Source organism: Vicia villosa, linkage group LG2 (genome assembly GCF_029867415.1).
Source record: "Vicia villosa cultivar HV-30 ecotype Madison, WI linkage group LG2, Vvil1.0, whole genome shotgun sequence".
Classification (NCBI taxonomy): domain Eukaryota; kingdom Viridiplantae; phylum Streptophyta; class Magnoliopsida; order Fabales; family Fabaceae; genus Vicia; species Vicia villosa.
Window position 1 is genome coordinate 114,609,743 of NC_081181.1, and position 16,836 is coordinate 114,626,578.

A 16,836-nucleotide genomic window follows, 5' to 3' on the forward strand; every position below is an offset into this window, starting at 1 on the left:
TTTTGCAAGATCAAGCTATTTTCATATATTTGCTATCAATAATATCTGAATCAATGTTACCTAGGGTTCTTGCGCGTAAACACGCTTTTGAATTTTGGGACACAATCCATCAGTATTTCAATGCTTAGATAAAGGTTAGGGTTCGAGAATTGTGAGTTGAACTCAAATCCACTAAGAAAGGTAATAAATCTGTCACCGAATATGTCATGAGGATCAAAGCTATAGCGAATTCTCTCTAAGCTGTTGGTGATTCTATAACTGAACAAGACCAAGTAGATTCAATCTTGCAAGGGCTTCTTGAGAAATATAATCCCTTTGTTATGCAAATGTATGGCTGTCCTACACCTCCTACTGTGTGTGATGTTGAAGTCTTACTTTATGTGCAATAAGCACAATTGGACAAATTTCGTGAGGAACTCACTACTACAAGGCGTAAACAACAACGCTAGAGTCACCACGGTTGTTCTCTACAGCGTGGTGACATCTCTAAACTAAGGCGCTCCCATATTATTTTTGTTTTTGAATTAAAATTAATTGTATATCACAATGGTTCATGAGCCAACAATGATAAAATCGGCAAGCTTTCATGGGTTCGAACCTCAACGTCATCATATATATTATTCTATTAATATTAAGGTGCGCCTTTTCTTTTTTATTCATTTTTAAATAAAAAACTTAAAAGGTTATGACTACTGTTGGTTCGTTCAACCGTTGTGATATAATTTATATTTTATTTAAAATTTTTAATTATAAATTAAACTCTGCCTCTTCTTTATGAAATTTTACTATTTTATTTTAGTAATAAGTTGAAATTAAGTTTCAAATTAAAATTTCTTAGGAAGTCATTTCATTATCTTAAACTAAAATAAGTTATTTTCTTTTAACCCAAGTGTAGAGACAATATAATTCCCCTCTTTTACTTTGAAGGTACTATGACAATTATAAGAAAAGTCATATCTTATATATATATATATATATATATATATATATATATATATATATATATATATATATATATATATATATATATATATATATAAAAAGAGGAGGGATCAAATTACACCCGAAGAGTTACACCACGAGTTACACTCGTTCAATAACTACATCTCGAAATAATATTTTTTAAATTCAACCGTTGGATTGAAACATAATATCATATAGATCATACCTATAAAGTTTGAGCTTAATCTATAATGATTTACTATGTCATCAAGATATCCAAAGATTAACGTCAAAATGAGCTTTCATATAACGTTAATTTTGATGTTATTCAATGACATAGTAAATCATTATAGATTAAGCTCAAACTTTATAGGAATGATCTATATGATATTATGTTTCAATCCAACGGTTGAATTTAAAAAATATTATTTCGAGATGTAGTTATTGAACGAGTGTAACTCGTGGTGTAACTCTTCGGGTGTAATTTGATCCCTCCTCATATATAAATAGATGGCAAGCCTCGGCAGTTTTAAGGATAAGTTAAATTGTAGCCACAAGAGAAAAAAGACAATAATGGGAAAGAGCAAGGTTTTAGTTGTGGGGGGAACTGGTTATATTGGTAGGAGAATAGTAAAAGCAAGTTTAGAACAAGGTCATGAAACCTATGTTCTTCAACGTCCAGATATAGGACTTGATACTGAGAAGGTGCAAATGCTTCTTTCATTCAAGAAACAAGGTGCTCATCTTGTTGAAGGTTCTTTTTTTGATCATCAAAGTTTGGTAGATGCTGTGAAACTAGTGGATGTTGTTATTTGCACTATGTCTGGTGTTCATTTTCGATCACATAATTTGTTGATGCAACTCAAACTTGTTGATGCTATCAAGGATGCTGGAAATGTTAAGGTACGTATAAATGGAATCTTAGCAAATAATTGTTCAATGGAAAGAAGATATGTGGGTGTTTATTGGAACTCTGAATAGTAGTTTTTGTTGTTTTTTGGTTACATGTGAATAATGTGGCTTAAAAGTGAAGATTCGGACTATTTTTCAATAAAATAATAAATTTTACATAATAAAGAGTGTAATTGTTTTATTGAGATTTATTTATTTAGACCGGATTTTATTAAAATTTATTAAAATAATAAAGGAATGAATATAATGACTCAGAATTTAATTGAAATTTATTGACAGTGGTAGTGTAAGAATTTTATGCCCTCAGTTAATCATAAACGTTAAATATTTGAATAAGTTTGATTTTTATTTTAAATACCTATAAAATAATATAAATGATGATGGTGATAAATTGACATATTATCAAACTTTTTACATTGATAATGCATAATAACTAAATTCATAACTCAATTGATATCTGTTAGTTCAACTGGATGAATGTAAAATTTTAATCTCAATTCATTTCCGCAAAAAAAAAAGTATATTTTCTCATAATATACAATACAAATAATTTATTAATATTTACCGATAAACAATTTTTTTTTAAAAATTAAGATTAACTTTTAGAAATTCTTTTCTTGTATAAATTTGGAGTTCCATATAAGTCCATCTCTAATCATTATATACAATATCATAGATGTCGTACATACTATTATTTTTTTCTATTTTTGATCAAGTGGTTCCAGCTCTCTCGATCGTAGTTTCATGGATCAAACTGTGATCTTCTTCACTAAATCCAGCGCCAATTACCACTAGACTAACTAACGATTGATTTAAGAGGTCTTATTTAAATAGAGGAAAATGCGTTAATGGTCATTAATGAGTCTTAAGTACGGAGAGTATTCAAGTTACTATGTATAGAGATAAATATCAAAGGAGAAGAGATACACAACTGATCGATAAAGGATTGAGACTTTATTAGCCCTTAGTGGTGGTAAATTTACACTTAAGGATGACAATGGTTCCAGGGTGGACATGAGTACTAGTCTCCCGCTAGTCACTGTGTTTGATAAATATGATATTCGTGCCCACCACATGCTTGTGTTAGTATCCACCAAACATATATCCATAAATTTTGAAATATTCATGAATATTTACGAATATCGATTGATATTTTTATTTAAATATTTTAAAAAATATATAATTAATCAAACAATATTTATTCTTTTTGAAAGGCATGAAAAAATAATTTTAAATTTAACAGAAAATATTAATAATAATAATAAAATAAATCACAAAGGTTTTATTCATTCTTTTACCAAATAATTATACGAGATTCAATATAATAATAATAATAATAATAATAATAATAATAATAATAATAATAGTTTTAGATTTAATAAAATAATATTTAAGTAATTTAGACAAATGTAAGTAATTCATATATTAAACGTGTATCATCAAATATGTATTCATATTCGTGAATTGATCCGTTAATATGTATGTGGCCGATTTTATCTTAGATATTCACGAATACATTGTTTTTTTTTGTCATTCTTAATTATACTAATGTACCTTTTGCGAGTACAAATATAATATATTTATTTATATTTTCTTATTTTTATTGAAATTAGTATTTATATGAAATATTTATTATTATTATTATAGTAAAAATAAACATGATTAATAAGACTTAATTGAGAAAAGAATAGTTCTGATTAGGGTGGTAAAACGATTCAGATTTGTCAAATATATCTATTTTATTTGCATTTTTTTGGGGCATATAGTTCTGATTAGGGTGGTAAAACGATTCAGATTTGTCAAATTGGTTTGATATCACACATGATTATTCATTTTCTTCTTTCCACTAGCGTTTCCTACCTTCAGAATTTGGGATGGATCCAGCTCGCATGGGACATGCACTTCAACCAGGAAGAGCCACATTTGATGAGAAAATGACTATAAGAAAAGCAATTGGAGATGCTAACATCCCTTTCACTTACATCTCCGCCAATTGCTTCGCCGCCTACATGGCCGGCAACCTCTCTCAGATGGGGACACTCTTTCCTCCAAGGGACAAGGTGGTTCTCTATGGCGATGGCAATGTCAAAGGTATACAAAATCTTAAAAATATTTTCTCCAATATAAACTAGGACACAAAATTAATGTTGGAATTTACACTAAGATATGTGAGATATGTTTGTGGCAGTTGTTTATGTTGATGAAGATGATGTTGCAACATACACAATTAAGACAATTGATGATCCAAGAACATTGAACAAGACAATATATCTAAGGCCACCAGAAAACATTCTCACTCAAAGAGAGCTGATTGAGAAATGGGAGAAACTTATTGGAAAGCAACTAGAGATATCTCCTATATCTGAACATGACTTTCTTTCTTCCATGAAAGGTAAAACACACCCTTTACCTATTTTGATTATTTCATTCCACAAATAATTGTTGACTATTGATTAGTGTGAAATTTAGGTGTGGACTTTGCAAGCCAAGCAGGAATGGGACATTTCTATCATATTTTCTATGAAGGGTGTTTGACAAATTTTGAAGTAAGTGATGAAGAAGAAGCATCAAAGCTTTACCCAGAAGTGCAATATACATGCATGGATGAATTTCTGAAATTATATGTGTGATATAAGATTATATAACCAAGCAAAAGTTCTACTTTTTATTATTCTAATTAAATAAAGCTTGGTGATGTTATATACAATATTGAAGCAATTGAGAAAAAATATATATATGATCAGTATTTACAAGTTATTTTCTTTGTCAGTTGAAGGGTAAAGTGTAATCATGTTTACTTTAGTTGTGAACTTAATTATATAATTTTTTTTATGAAAATAAATCCATATATAACCTAGTAGGTTGGATTTAGCAGAATGAGTGTTGAGAAGTATTGATGCCTAGTTTTTTTCCTTATTTTATTTTTTATTTATTATAAATATTTAAAAAAAATTTAAATAATATACTACCCAAAAAAAGTGCAAGAAATATGGAATGAGGTGCAACATTCACTATTACAAAAAATAATGTAACCTGAATAATAAATTATATGAAAAAATATAAAGTTTTAAAAAGAAGAAAGATTAATTTAGCGAAAAAAATTTAAATAACCAAGTTTAATAAAAAAAACAAAAAAAAAACCATGTTTTTAAGGTATTTACCAAAGTGTCTAGGTTTGGCAGACCTCCCAGGGGTATGCGCCAAACCATTTGGTGCATTGTTTGTGACCTAGCCATATGAAATGGCGCAAACATTATGGGGAATAGGGCAAGCCATTCCAAATGGCGCATATGAAGAGAAGATTACACATAGGCGCCATTTGAAATGGCTCCTATGTGTTTGGGTTATTTTTATAAAAAAATACCCCATTTTGTTTCATTTCGCACAAAGTTTTCGATTCTGATCTTTGATTTTCGTAAAATTGTCCGATACGCCGATTTCGTAAAATTGATATTAACCCTAATTAATGTTTGTGTTGTCGATTCCTGCGTTTAATAAAGTAGAGTTCATTGATAAAAAATATGTTACAAAGTCGAGTACACGAAGTCGATACATTATCGTAAAAATATGTTACAAACTTGATTAAACATGTGGTGAGGTTGTTCCACGGCTAGGACATTTCTTTTTATTGTGCCCTAGTTAACGACAAATATTGCATTTTCGTTCCATTTTGTCATGCACGTCCATATCGGTTCGAATGTGATCACTGTTGGGGTGACCCTTTTTATTTCGTCGCATCGTGTCATTATGCCATACTACCTCCCCATCATACTCAGGCCAATAATCCTACTTTGCCATCATTGGAAAATGCCATACTGTATACTTGGAGCAATGTCTCAGCCTTGTAAATTGGAGATAGTAGCGATAATGCGTCTCGGTGCGCAAATGCACATGCTGCTATGACATGCGAGCAAGGCATACAGAATGCTTGAAACTTACCACAGTCGCACCAATGATCATCTAGTAGAACCTGATATTGTTGTCTCGGCAATCCTTCATTATGGTCAATTGTTTCTAGAACACTGAAGGTGCGGTTAAATCGATCAAAAGCAGATACATGATGACTGTTGGCCTTGGCAGATTGTTCTTTCATAAATTTCATGCAACTCTCGCTGAACAGTTGACCTGATTCTCTAACAGCACTCCACCTTTGACCTTTTTTTGAGAATAGTGAAGCCATCCTAAAGTAGGTTGCCTCCACCAGTGCAGTGATTGGAAGGTTTCTGATGCCCTTAAAAACACCATTCATGGATTCTACTAGATTTGTTGTCATGTGGCCCCATCTCACGCCATTGTTGTAAGCCCTGGTCCATTTCTCTCTAGAAAGGTTATCAATCCAACTTCCCGCATTCGTATTTGACAAAACAATTTCACTCCGATAATGTTGGAATGTAGGTTGAGTTAACGCATATCCCGCATTGACCAGTGTTTTCCGGAGGTGTCTATCCTTGATCTCCCGCATGAAATTCTGGGCAATATGGCGAATACAGTAGACATGTGTTGATGGTGGGTGTTGCCATCCGTTTGTTGGATTGTTGTAAGCACTTTCAATGCAAGCATGCCTATCAGAGATTAAACAAATATCAGGTTGAGGAGCAACATATTCTCGGAGATTCCTTAGAAAGAAACTCTAAGCTGCAGCAGTTTCACCTTTCACTATTGCGAATGTTACTGGAAATATGTTGCTGTTTCCATCTTGTGCAACATCCATCAACATGGTTCCTTTGTATTTACCATATAACCAAGTTCCATCGATTTGCAGTATAGGTTTACAATATGCAAACTCTCGTATGCAAGGTTGAAAAGCCCATAAAACGCGATGGAATATTCCATTACCTTGGACACGGGTTCCATCCGGGCCGCGCGCTGGCAATATCTCTAGAATAAAAACGGTGTCAGGAGCATATGTTTGAAGTGCGGTAAGGTAACGTGGAAGATTTTTGCATGACTCCTCCCAGTTGCCGTAGACAATTTTAATGGCCTTTTTTCGCTATCCAAGCCTTTCTGTATGATGGAGTATAGTTGTATGTGATAACGATATGCGAGATAATTGTTTTCACCTTAACAGACGAGTCACAGTTGATTAGAGGCAAGATCTCCCGACAGATAAGATCAGAACTAAGCTTTGTATGATCTTGTTGACTGAATTTGATCACTAGGATTTAGTGATTGAAAACACTAAGGGGTTAGTGTATGGGAGAAAACAAAGTGAGAGGGTGTCTCATATTTAGGGGGGTCCTAAATAAAAAGTCATTAGGTAGTGTTTGAAAAAGGCATTGAACAACATAGGATTGTTGTTGCTTGTAAGATTGAGTGACTAAACTATTAATAGTGAATTTTCTCTCTTGGGTTGATCCCCCAGATATAATAGATATTTGCATCGAACTGAGTTATCAATTGATTGTGTTATTTATATTTTTTTTCTCCATCATCTTGTACAAATTAGACGGTGTTATTTGTGTTGATTCTGATTTAACTTGTGGTCAGGATATCGGGCTCGACATCTGCCCTCTGAAAAAAATAATTTCATACTGTAATTTAGGTTTTAATATGAAACAAACACCCACCCTACCTAACTTTACCATTTGTTCGATCCACTTTTGTTTAATCAGACTGGCATGATATTCATGGCGAACAAGTAAGATTATCCTTCCCTCAATCTTCTTCCATCGTGGTCTCTGTGCTCCATAATTGCTGAATATTATATTATGTTTGATATAATTTATTTATATTTAAAATAATAACTATAGATTGTGGTATACAATTGATTTCTTAGCATAATGAAGCGGATCTCCAAAATAAATAGTTATTAGATATGTAGAATAATTAAAAAAGTTATTAAAGTTGTTGAATGATAGTAAACAAACACTACTTTGGTAAAATCGTAAGATTCTTTTCGTTTTTAACCTAAATCCTGGTTACACCGAGAATGTAATGCTGTAGGCCCAAATATGTTGAAAAGTGAACAAAATCATGTTTGAGGAGAGCAAACTCATTCTTGATGAAGACCATATTTTAGTAGTTGGGTTTTTTGTTGTTGGTGTTGACTTGTTGGTAATACTAGTAGTTGAGTTGAAAAGTATCATAAGAATTACAAACACAAGTAAAGAAAATGAAGAAACAAGAACCACCTAACTACCAAGTTCAATTCAAGGGAGGCATGCTATACTTCCTTTTCTTCTCTGTCGGTATTAGACTTTAATCCAAGTTTTCTTTTATGTCGATTTAACTTGTTCTGGATTTGATAGTCTTGCATAAAAATTTATTTAAATATTAGTGAATATGACTTAACTCCTAACAAAAATAAGTAGAGAAATGTTACTTATTTAAATATTAGTTAATATGACTCAACTCCTAACAAAAATAAGTAGAGAAAGTTTAGTTAAGGTTTGTCTTTAACTTAACTTCAATAGAAAATTTTTGTTTTTTTAATCGGCTTATATATGTATTATGTAACTATTTTTTGCAACCATATTATTTTTTATTTTAATTTATGTAATATATTTTATTTTATTTCTTACAAAAACTTTTTATTTTGTTAATTATTTTTGGTATAAAAACACATTTAATCTCAGATGTGAAATGTTAATAACCTCGACTACATAAGCGACGTAACGAATGACGACATAAAAAGCAGTCACTTTACCCCTCGATTATTAAAAAAACCGAAGGGTAATGCTATTTGCACATGAGTTTGAACCCCAACATCTATATTTTTATTATTTTTAGAATTGGATGGCGCGCCTAATATTAACTCTCGGTGTTGTTTAAAATCGAGACAATAGCTCAATGTTGTTACCTAGGTTATTAGTAAGAACTCTGGGGATAACATGTTTTTTAATATTTTTTGTTTGTACCTGTATTACAAAACCATATAACAGAATATAGAACCATATTTTGCAGATTTCTGAAACAAAAACATTGTACATTTTGACAATTTCTCAAACAAAAACATTGTACTACAAATATTCATTGTTTACACCATATACAAAGTCAAAATGACACAAACCTTATAATTTTACAATAAAACTAAAATAAATGACTAACCAACAAAAGTAATAACCATGATAAAAAATTTTGTAGGTTGCCAAAAGTTCTATGCTATAGGATTTGTCACCGGTCTCTAAGCATCTATAATTTGAACAACATTTAAAACCAATTAGGATAGTCAACAACTTTATATTTTTAGTATAAGGAACAAAAAAGAGTAAAATGAATAGTTATAAATTACTAAGTGATATAAAATATTTATTTACTAGTTTTTCCATATCTCATCTTTATGATCACGACGAATAACATGCACATCATCTGAATCTTTTTCTTCAGACGAATGACGTACATGTGTTGTCAAACAAGGGGTCTCATAGTTAAAATCTTGATTTTCATCAGTATTATCAGAAAGATATGTTAAAAGGATCAGTGACATAAAAAACCCATTCTTATTAGGTTGTCATGATGAATGAGTCATTCTTATAAGTTGTCTTTCGAAGATCAAGCCACGTGAATCCTAATCCATTTGTTTCTACACCAGTGTTATTGTCAATCCACTTGCACTTAAATAAAAGCACTATTTTAATCCAAAATCTCCTCAATGACCCCAAAGTACGCTCTAGATGCTAGTACATGATTGTTATCTTTGGAACTAAAGAAGTACATGGATTCATCTTCAATCATAACTGCACTATTTTGCATGGTGCTACGGTCATCCTTTGAATTTGTATAGATTAAAAATTTAGTAATGTCATATGCACTCCAAGTAATTACATTAAACTTAGGCATACATGATAACCATTTAATTATCTTTGATGCACTACTCTCTTTAGAAATACTTTCATTAAACCAAGTTATGAAAGTTTTGTTATGCTCTGTCAATAACCATCTTTCATTCGTCCGGGGGAAGTTTTCCTTTATAAGACTTTTATGAGCGGCCAATTAAGGTTGAACTTCACTAAGGCTATTCAATATATACAAATGTGCTTGAAGATCTAATTCTCGGTCAAAATTCTTAACAATTAAACCTTTAACACCTCTACCACCATATCTTCCATCATGACGAGACTAGGGAATTCCTATAAAGTTCGCTTCTAACAAATAGTTTGTATAAAACTCAATAGCTTCTTCTATGATGTACCATTCAACGATCGAAGCTTCTGAACGATGATACTTCTTTGTATACCCTTTAAAGATCTTAATGTATCGCTATACCGGATACATACACCGTAAATAAACTAGACCACAAATTTTAATCTCCCTTATTAGATGAACAACTAAGTGAACCATAATGTCAAAGAATGATGGAGGGAAAAACATCTCTAATTGACACAAGATAATTGCAGCCTCATGTTCTAAGTCATCTAAATTTTCAAGATCAATAACTTTACTACATATAACATTGAAGAATACGCACAATCTGGTTATTATTACCCTTACATTTCTTGGTAAAATGCTACAGATAGCCACTGGTAAAAGTTATTGCATCAAGTCATGACAATCATGAGATATTAAGCCAACAAATTTGTGATCATTCTTTGACAGAAGTTTCTTCACATTTGATGAGTACCCTTTGGGAACTATGATACCCTGCAAACAATCACAAAATATATTATATTTCCTATTTCTTTTGGGGCTAACTCTTATCGTATACCCATCACAATCATATCTTCACGAAATTTCTTAGTATCTTTTATCTTCGCCTTTAATGTTGAGAAGTGTTTCAATCAACTACACATACATTTCTCTCCACATGCATCACATCAAGACAATGTCTTACATCAAGACTAGAACAATATGGAAGATCAAATAACACCGACCTCTTTTCTAAATATTTTTCTTCACGAGCCTTTTTTGTTTCTTTCCAAAGAAAACATTAATGTGATGTTGTCTTTTATAAACTTTCTTCCCGATTAAGGGCTTTGGATCGATATCAAACTCATGCTCTCCATTAAAAGCCTTCTCAATCTACGGTATGCATGATTAGGCTTTAGAAATTTTTGATGTCCAAGATAAACAGTCTTTTTTCCTTTTAGTAATTAGTGGTGGCATGTATCAAGTTCACATATATGACACGCTTTATATCCCTTGACGATGTACCTAGACAAATTACTGTATGCAAGAAAGTCATTAACTGTGCAAAACAACATGGCACACAGGTTAAAGTTATCACATATATACGGATCATCAACATCAACGCCTTCCTCGCACAAAATTCTTAAATATTCAATCAATAGCGTTAAATAAACATCTATGTCGTTTCTCGGTTGTCTTGGACCCAAAATCATCATTGATAACATCATATACTTGCGCCTCATGCACAACCGTGGAGATAGGTTTTAAATTATGAGAAGAACAAGCCATGACGTATGGTTAGTATTCAAATTACCACAAGGGTTCATTTCTTCGGTGAAAAGTCTAAGCCTAAGGTTCCTCGGTTCTAGTGCAAAATCTGGAAACAATGAATCAATTTTCTTCCATTGTAATGAATCAGCTACGTGACAAATTTTTCCATCACACACACTTTCATATGCATGTCATGTAGTATTATTTGCGTCATTATCATTAGAAAACAATCTATTGAACCTTTCAACTATCGGTAGGTATCACATCACCTTGGAAGGAACACCCTTTCTAGTTATGTCATCATCGTCATCAACAACATTGTCCTTCTGCTAGTAGCGTGACTCCCCACACCTCAAACACTCCTTTAAGTTTTTATATATTTTCCTATATAATATTCAATCATTACAACATGCGTGTATTTTTACATAATCCAAACCCATTGGACACATTATCTTCTTGACCTCATAATTACGATTCGACAGCATGTTACCTTTTGGAAGCATTTCTTTCAACAGTTCAAGCAATTGAGTTAAACTTTTATCTGTCCACTCATCTCTTGCCTTAAGATTAAATAGTCTTAAAACCTCTGACAATCTTGTAAAACTTTTATATCCTGCATACTATGATTCTTCCATGTCTCTTTACAAAGTATTTACCACATTAGCTTTCTTGAAAGCATCTACTCCAATATCACAAATCATGTCTTCTAGAGTATCATTCATATATTCATCATCTTCAACTATATGTGACAGAGGTCCTTTTTATATCACTTCACCATGCCATACCCATTTCATGTAATTTTGAATAATTCCATCACAATCTAAATGATTGAATAGATCACGCTTTGGATGTTTTTGCGTATTTTGGTAAATTTTACAAGGACACCAAAAATGCCCTTATTGTTATGAAGGTTTTTTTCGGTGAAACCAAGAAATTGTATCACTCCATTCTCATACTCTTTATTTAATCAACTGGCTTTCATCCAACTACGATCCATAATCATATAAAACTTCTGAAAATAAAATAAAAATAGTACACAACCAACAAAAATGAATATTCAATCTCAATAAAACAACAATAACAACAAACAACAACAACTAAAAATACATGAACGACAACAATATAATAAACCGTATAAGTCTCAAAAACCATAATAATAATAATAATAATAATAATAATAATAATAATAATAATAATAATAATAATAATAATAATAATAATAATAATAATAATAATAATAATAATAATAATAATAATAATAATAATAATAATAACAACAACAACAACAACAACAACAACAACAATATCAAAGACGCAAACAACAACAATAGTAATGGAGAATATTTACATATCGGAAATGGGATGATTTGAGGTTCAGCTTCCTTCCTCCTTGGAGAAAAGTGTTGCTTTGGAATTTGAGCTTCCTTCCTCCTTGGAGAATAATGGTGTTCTTTCGTTCGCTGGGGCTCAAAAAGTAAAATGAGATTTAACAATAATTCTGAAGGAATAAAAAATTGGGTTAAGTATATTTTTGGTCCCTATAAATTACCAAATTTTGTTTTTGGTCCCTATAAAAAAATGACATGTTTTGGTCCCCACAAAATTATTATGCACGCTGTTTTAATCCCTACTGTTAAACCGGTGTGTATTTTTGAATGATTATTTTACAGACATGTTTAGAATGCTATAAAAAGTTCCTCGAAAAAAAAGAAACTCAATATTTGATTTCTAAGTTGAGATTTGCATTACTTTTATCATTATCTTTTGAAATTTAAAAAACTCATATTTAATTCTTCTCATTTTAAAAAATACTATAATTTGATAAAGAAATATGTTATAGTATTCTAAACACATATATAAAAAAATCATTCAAAAGTTTAAAAGTTTAGAGGTTATTAAACATTTTTTAAAATTTTAAAAAATAGTAGAGACTAAAACTATATGCATAAAATTTTTGTAGGGATTAAATATATCATTTTTTATAGGGACTAAAATTAAATTTGAAATATATATAGGGACCAAAAATATATTTTACCCTAAAAAATTTAGAAAGTTTTTATATATGTTTTCTTGAAAACCGAGGGAACATATTTGATGTAAAATCTATAAAAAATAAAGTTTCCTTTTTTGTTCTAAATGAATAAAAATTTAAAGAGCTATTATCTCAATTTTCTAAAAAATCAAGGGAAGATATTCGACGTAAAATATATAAAGAAAATAAAACTATTTTTTGGTTCTAAATAAATCATAAAATTGTCGGAATTGGAAATTAAACTCAAACCCTTAACAACTTGTTATGTCGGTTTTATGAAAATCGAAGAAAAAGATTAAGTTTTATCATGAAATAGGCGTTCCATATCATTTGAGCTCAAATTTTCAATAGCTAAAATAAAAACTTTATCATGAAATGTATTATTTGCTTTTCTTTTTTTTTTTTTTTGTAATCAAGTTGTATTGAAGGGGAACAAAAGTTCAAAACACGATTAAAAGGGAGGCAAAATCAAGCCCGATAAAAGAAAATTGCTCACCAAATAAAACCTATCTTAAGGATAGTAAAGAGTTTTTGCTAAACTCATAAAAGTTACAATTGGAATGAGTAATTTTCCCTATATATGACCACCTCTATAACATAGCTTTGCAACCCCAAACCACATCTCTAGCATTCCAAACATGGTCCTTAAAAATGATATATTTCCTACATAGCCAAAGGCTCCAAACAATAGTCAACCAAACACTTTCCGCCTTACTTCTCTTAATATTCAAACTACGCCAAGAACAACTCCACCTATAAAAGCTTTCTTTAAAGTCTTGGGGCGGAGGAAAATCAAACCCAACCAACCGGCCATTTCCTTCCAAACTTCAACCACTTTACACAACGCCAAACAAGGAAAATGACAGCGCTTTTTTTGGCTTTAGGCAGCGCTTTAAAGCGCTATCTATTCCCCCGCTGTCGTAGGTAAAGGCAGCGCTTTTTTTCACCTTAAAAGCGCTGCTAAATGCACCCTTTAGTCAGCACTTTTACTTATAAAGCGCTGTTAAAGGCCCCTTCAGACAGCGCTTTTATATTAAAAGCGCTGCTAAAGGCCCACTTTAGACATCGCTTTTATGAAACAAATTTTAAGAAAAAGCCCCTTAAAAGCGCTGGTAAAGGCCACCTTTAGGCAGCGCTGTTCCCACAAGCGCTGCTAAAGGCCCAATTTAGCCAGCACTTTTATCTTAAAAGCGCTGTTAAAGGCCCCATTTAGGCAGCGCTTTTATCTTAAAAGCGCTGTTAAAGGCCCCATTTAGGCAGCGCTTTTCTGAACAAAATTTTTAAAGAGCTTTTAGGCAGCGCTTCTCTTGTAAAGCGCTGTCTAATGTCCACGAAATTTTTAAATGCATCTATTTAAAAAAGGCTTGCCCTAGGTTTTCACCACATTTTGCACCTGTATATACCATTACAAATTTCACATATAAACAATAAAAAAAAACTCTATTTTCAGAGCTAAGATGCTAAGAATATATATATATATATATATATATATATATATATATATATATATATATATATATATATATATATATATATATATATATATATATATATATATATATATATATATATATATATATACACGAATAAACTTTGTATTTTTTTATATGCTAAGATGCTAAGAATATATTAATAAACAACAACAAAATTACATCCAATTCAATGAAAACAATTGCATCATCCAAAACATTTTTATCCAAAACAACAAAATTACATCCAATTCAATGAAAACAATTACACAAAATTACATCCAAGTCAAAAGGATGCTAAATATCTACTTTTTCTTCTTGCCAGCAATTGTAACCTTTTTACCCTTCAATATCCTGCAATTGCATCAAACCATTACAATCACAAAACAGAATAACAGAAAACCAAAAACAAAATAATATAAAGGTGAAAAACATTCTACATTAGTGTCCATAAAACCATTCTACATTTGTCACGAATGTATTTCAAATGGCCTGCATATCACTAAATAATTTATGTAGATAAATCAAATATTGCAACATGCACTTGGCTATACTCAAAATTCTCATCAATTATAGTAAAATTTCATTATACCTATACAACTTTCAACTCAATCATGAATTGACACCATTCCTCCTTAAGTTCATCCAACTTAGATCTTGAGTAAGTAGCACACTTGAAGTCATCAAAGTACTACAAAATAATATAACATGGTATGTTTAAGTTAAAACTATTTAATTATATGAGAAATATGTGTTAAATATTAAAATAACTCTTAAGTTAGAAATCCATACCTTGGACGGAATCTCTATTTGTTTCGAAAGAAGAATTTCTTTCATAAACTGCAACATGTAAAAACCGCAATCTACTTCATTACGCTGCCCAGGACACTACACATGGAAAGAAAATATGGATAAGGCCTAAGTTTTATCACGTATCATCACTATTTATATAATCAAAATTGCGATAATTAATTAATATACCTCCACTCGAATCCATGTGATGTTGTTGGCTTTACTCTTTGGTACTTGACTTCCTCTTTGTGCTCGAAAAACTTGTATAGCGCTAATAAAACATAAACGCATAATTTAAAATAATTCTCATAAATAAATAAATATACACACGAATATTTAGAACAATCTCACTTACGTATCAACCAACTCCTTCATAGCTTCGTATGTACTAACTGGATTGTGTAAGGAATCCAGAAAATATACAACTTCTCTGATAGGATTAATCGCGACCAACAACCAATGTCCACTGTAAGGCAAAACAAATGTGAGATGAAAACTTTCTACACAATGTCAAAATATGAAAAATTTTAATAGATGAATTTAGAATTTGAAGTCTAACCCGTTGCCGGTATTAAACGGTAAAAAGAATAACTTTTCTGAATTTATGGTGGTCATAAAACGGTTGAGTACATACGCCATGACTTCATCCGGTTTAGATATGATCAACCCTAAGTTGGTATTGAAGGGAGCTAAGAAAGCGAATCTTTGCCTCAATCCACTCGGGTGCATCAATTTTTCATACAAAAACCTTAAATAAAAGACCTCATTAATATTTGAAATGAGTAAATGAATTGTTCATTTAATTAAACAAATTAGATCGGATATACCTTATGTATGTATCAATAACACCGAGGCCTAATTGCGTATGTTCAAAAATTTGTTCAAAATCCTCCATACCAATTGTTTCTTGATGCTCAATACCAAACACATCTTCCTCCATAGGTACAAGACGGGTGTATCCGTGTATTTGTGTCATTGTCGTCTAGAGCATAGGTTGTCGTATTACTTTTCTCCCCCGGTTCAACATTCTCGTTAGTTTCCTCACCATGATATATCTAACACTCATAACTTCGATCAATCCCATGCGTCAGTAAATGCGATTTCAATCCATCTGCGTCAACCCGACCCCCATAACAACAACCCAAACAAAGACATTTCATTCGACCGGCGTCTTCGACGTGTTCAACAGCAAACCTAACGATTTCCAATACCCCATTCTCGTACTCTTTTGACAATCGATCGGCATTCATCCATTTTTTATCCATGGAATTATCACTAATTAAGGTAAACAAAAACACTAATTAGTACATGCATAAACACATGCAATTTCTATAAACACATGCATATTTGTAT

At 31.4% G+C, this 16,836-nt stretch overlaps 3 protein-coding genes across 4 annotated transcripts; 1 reads left to right on the forward strand and 2 right to left on the reverse strand.

Annotated features, from left to right (window-relative positions):
• Positions 1-1,497: 1,497 nt before the first annotated feature.
• LOC131646643 (isoflavone reductase homolog) lies at positions 1,498-4,607 on the forward strand. The gene is made up of 4 exons (XM_058916625.1): positions 1,498-1,845; positions 3,705-3,945; positions 4,043-4,246; positions 4,324-4,607. The coding sequence occupies exons 1-4, from the start codon at positions 1,516-1,518 to the stop codon at positions 4,482-4,484; spliced, it is 936 nt and encodes a 311-aa protein (XP_058772608.1). The 5' UTR covers positions 1,498-1,515; the 3' UTR covers positions 4,485-4,607.
• A 1,019-nt stretch (positions 4,608-5,626) lies between these two features.
• On the reverse strand, positions 5,627-6,687 carry LOC131649828 (uncharacterized). Its single transcript, XM_058919583.1, has 2 exons — positions 6,589-6,687; positions 5,627-6,484 (listed from the first exon to the last, which is right to left on the reverse strand). The coding sequence occupies exons 1-2, from the start codon at positions 6,685-6,687 to the stop codon at positions 5,627-5,629; spliced, it is 957 nt and encodes a 318-aa protein (XP_058775566.1).
• Positions 6,688-14,835: 8,148 nt separating this feature from the next.
• On the reverse strand, positions 14,836-16,433 carry LOC131646644 (uncharacterized). Of its 2 annotated transcripts, XM_058916626.1 has the most exons (7): positions 16,311-16,433; positions 16,043-16,231; positions 15,839-15,949; positions 15,673-15,754; positions 15,484-15,579; positions 15,284-15,382; positions 14,836-15,045 (listed from the first exon to the last, which is right to left on the reverse strand). In XM_058916626.1, exons 1-6 carry the CDS (start codon positions 16,421-16,423, stop codon positions 15,284-15,286), a joined length of 690 nt encoding a protein of 229 aa, XP_058772609.1. In that variant the 5' UTR covers positions 16,424-16,433; the 3' UTR covers positions 14,836-15,045. The 2 variants fall into 2 exon arrangements, with proteins under 2 accessions (XP_058772609.1, XP_058772611.1); XM_058916628.1 differs by lacking the exon at positions 15,484-15,579.
• Positions 16,434-16,836: the final 403 nt, after the last annotated feature.

Coding starts and splice junctions, on each gene's coding strand:
- LOC131646643 (XM_058916625.1), top strand. CDS start 1,516: ATGGGAAAGAGCAAGGTTTTAGTTGTGGGGGGAACTGGTTATATTGGT. Junction 1,846..3,704: donor AGGATGCTGGAAATGTTAAG/GTACGTATAAAT, acceptor TCTTTCCACTAG/CGTTTCCTACCTTCAGAATT. Junction 4,247..4,323: donor CTTTCTTTCTTCCATGAAAG/GTAAAACACACC, acceptor TGTGAAATTTAG/GTGTGGACTTTGCAAGCCAA.
- LOC131649828 (XM_058919583.1), bottom strand. CDS start 6,687: ATGGAATATTCCATCGCGTTTTATGGGCTTTTCAACCTTGCATACGAG. Junction 6,485..6,588: donor CGATGGAACTTGGTTATATG/GTAAATACAAAG, acceptor GCTGCAGCTTAG/AGTTTCTTTCTAAGGAATCT.
- LOC131646644 (XM_058916626.1), bottom strand. CDS start 16,423: ATGGAGGAAGATGTGTTTGGTATTGAGCATCAAGAAACAATTGGTATG. Junction 15,580..15,672: donor TCACATGGATTCGAGTGGAG/GTATATTAATTA, acceptor TTCCATGTGTAG/TGTCCTGGGCAGCGTAATGA. Junction 15,383..15,483: donor AAATAGAGATTCCGTCCAAG/GTATGGATTTCT, acceptor ATTATTTTGTAG/TACTTTGATGACTTCAAGTG.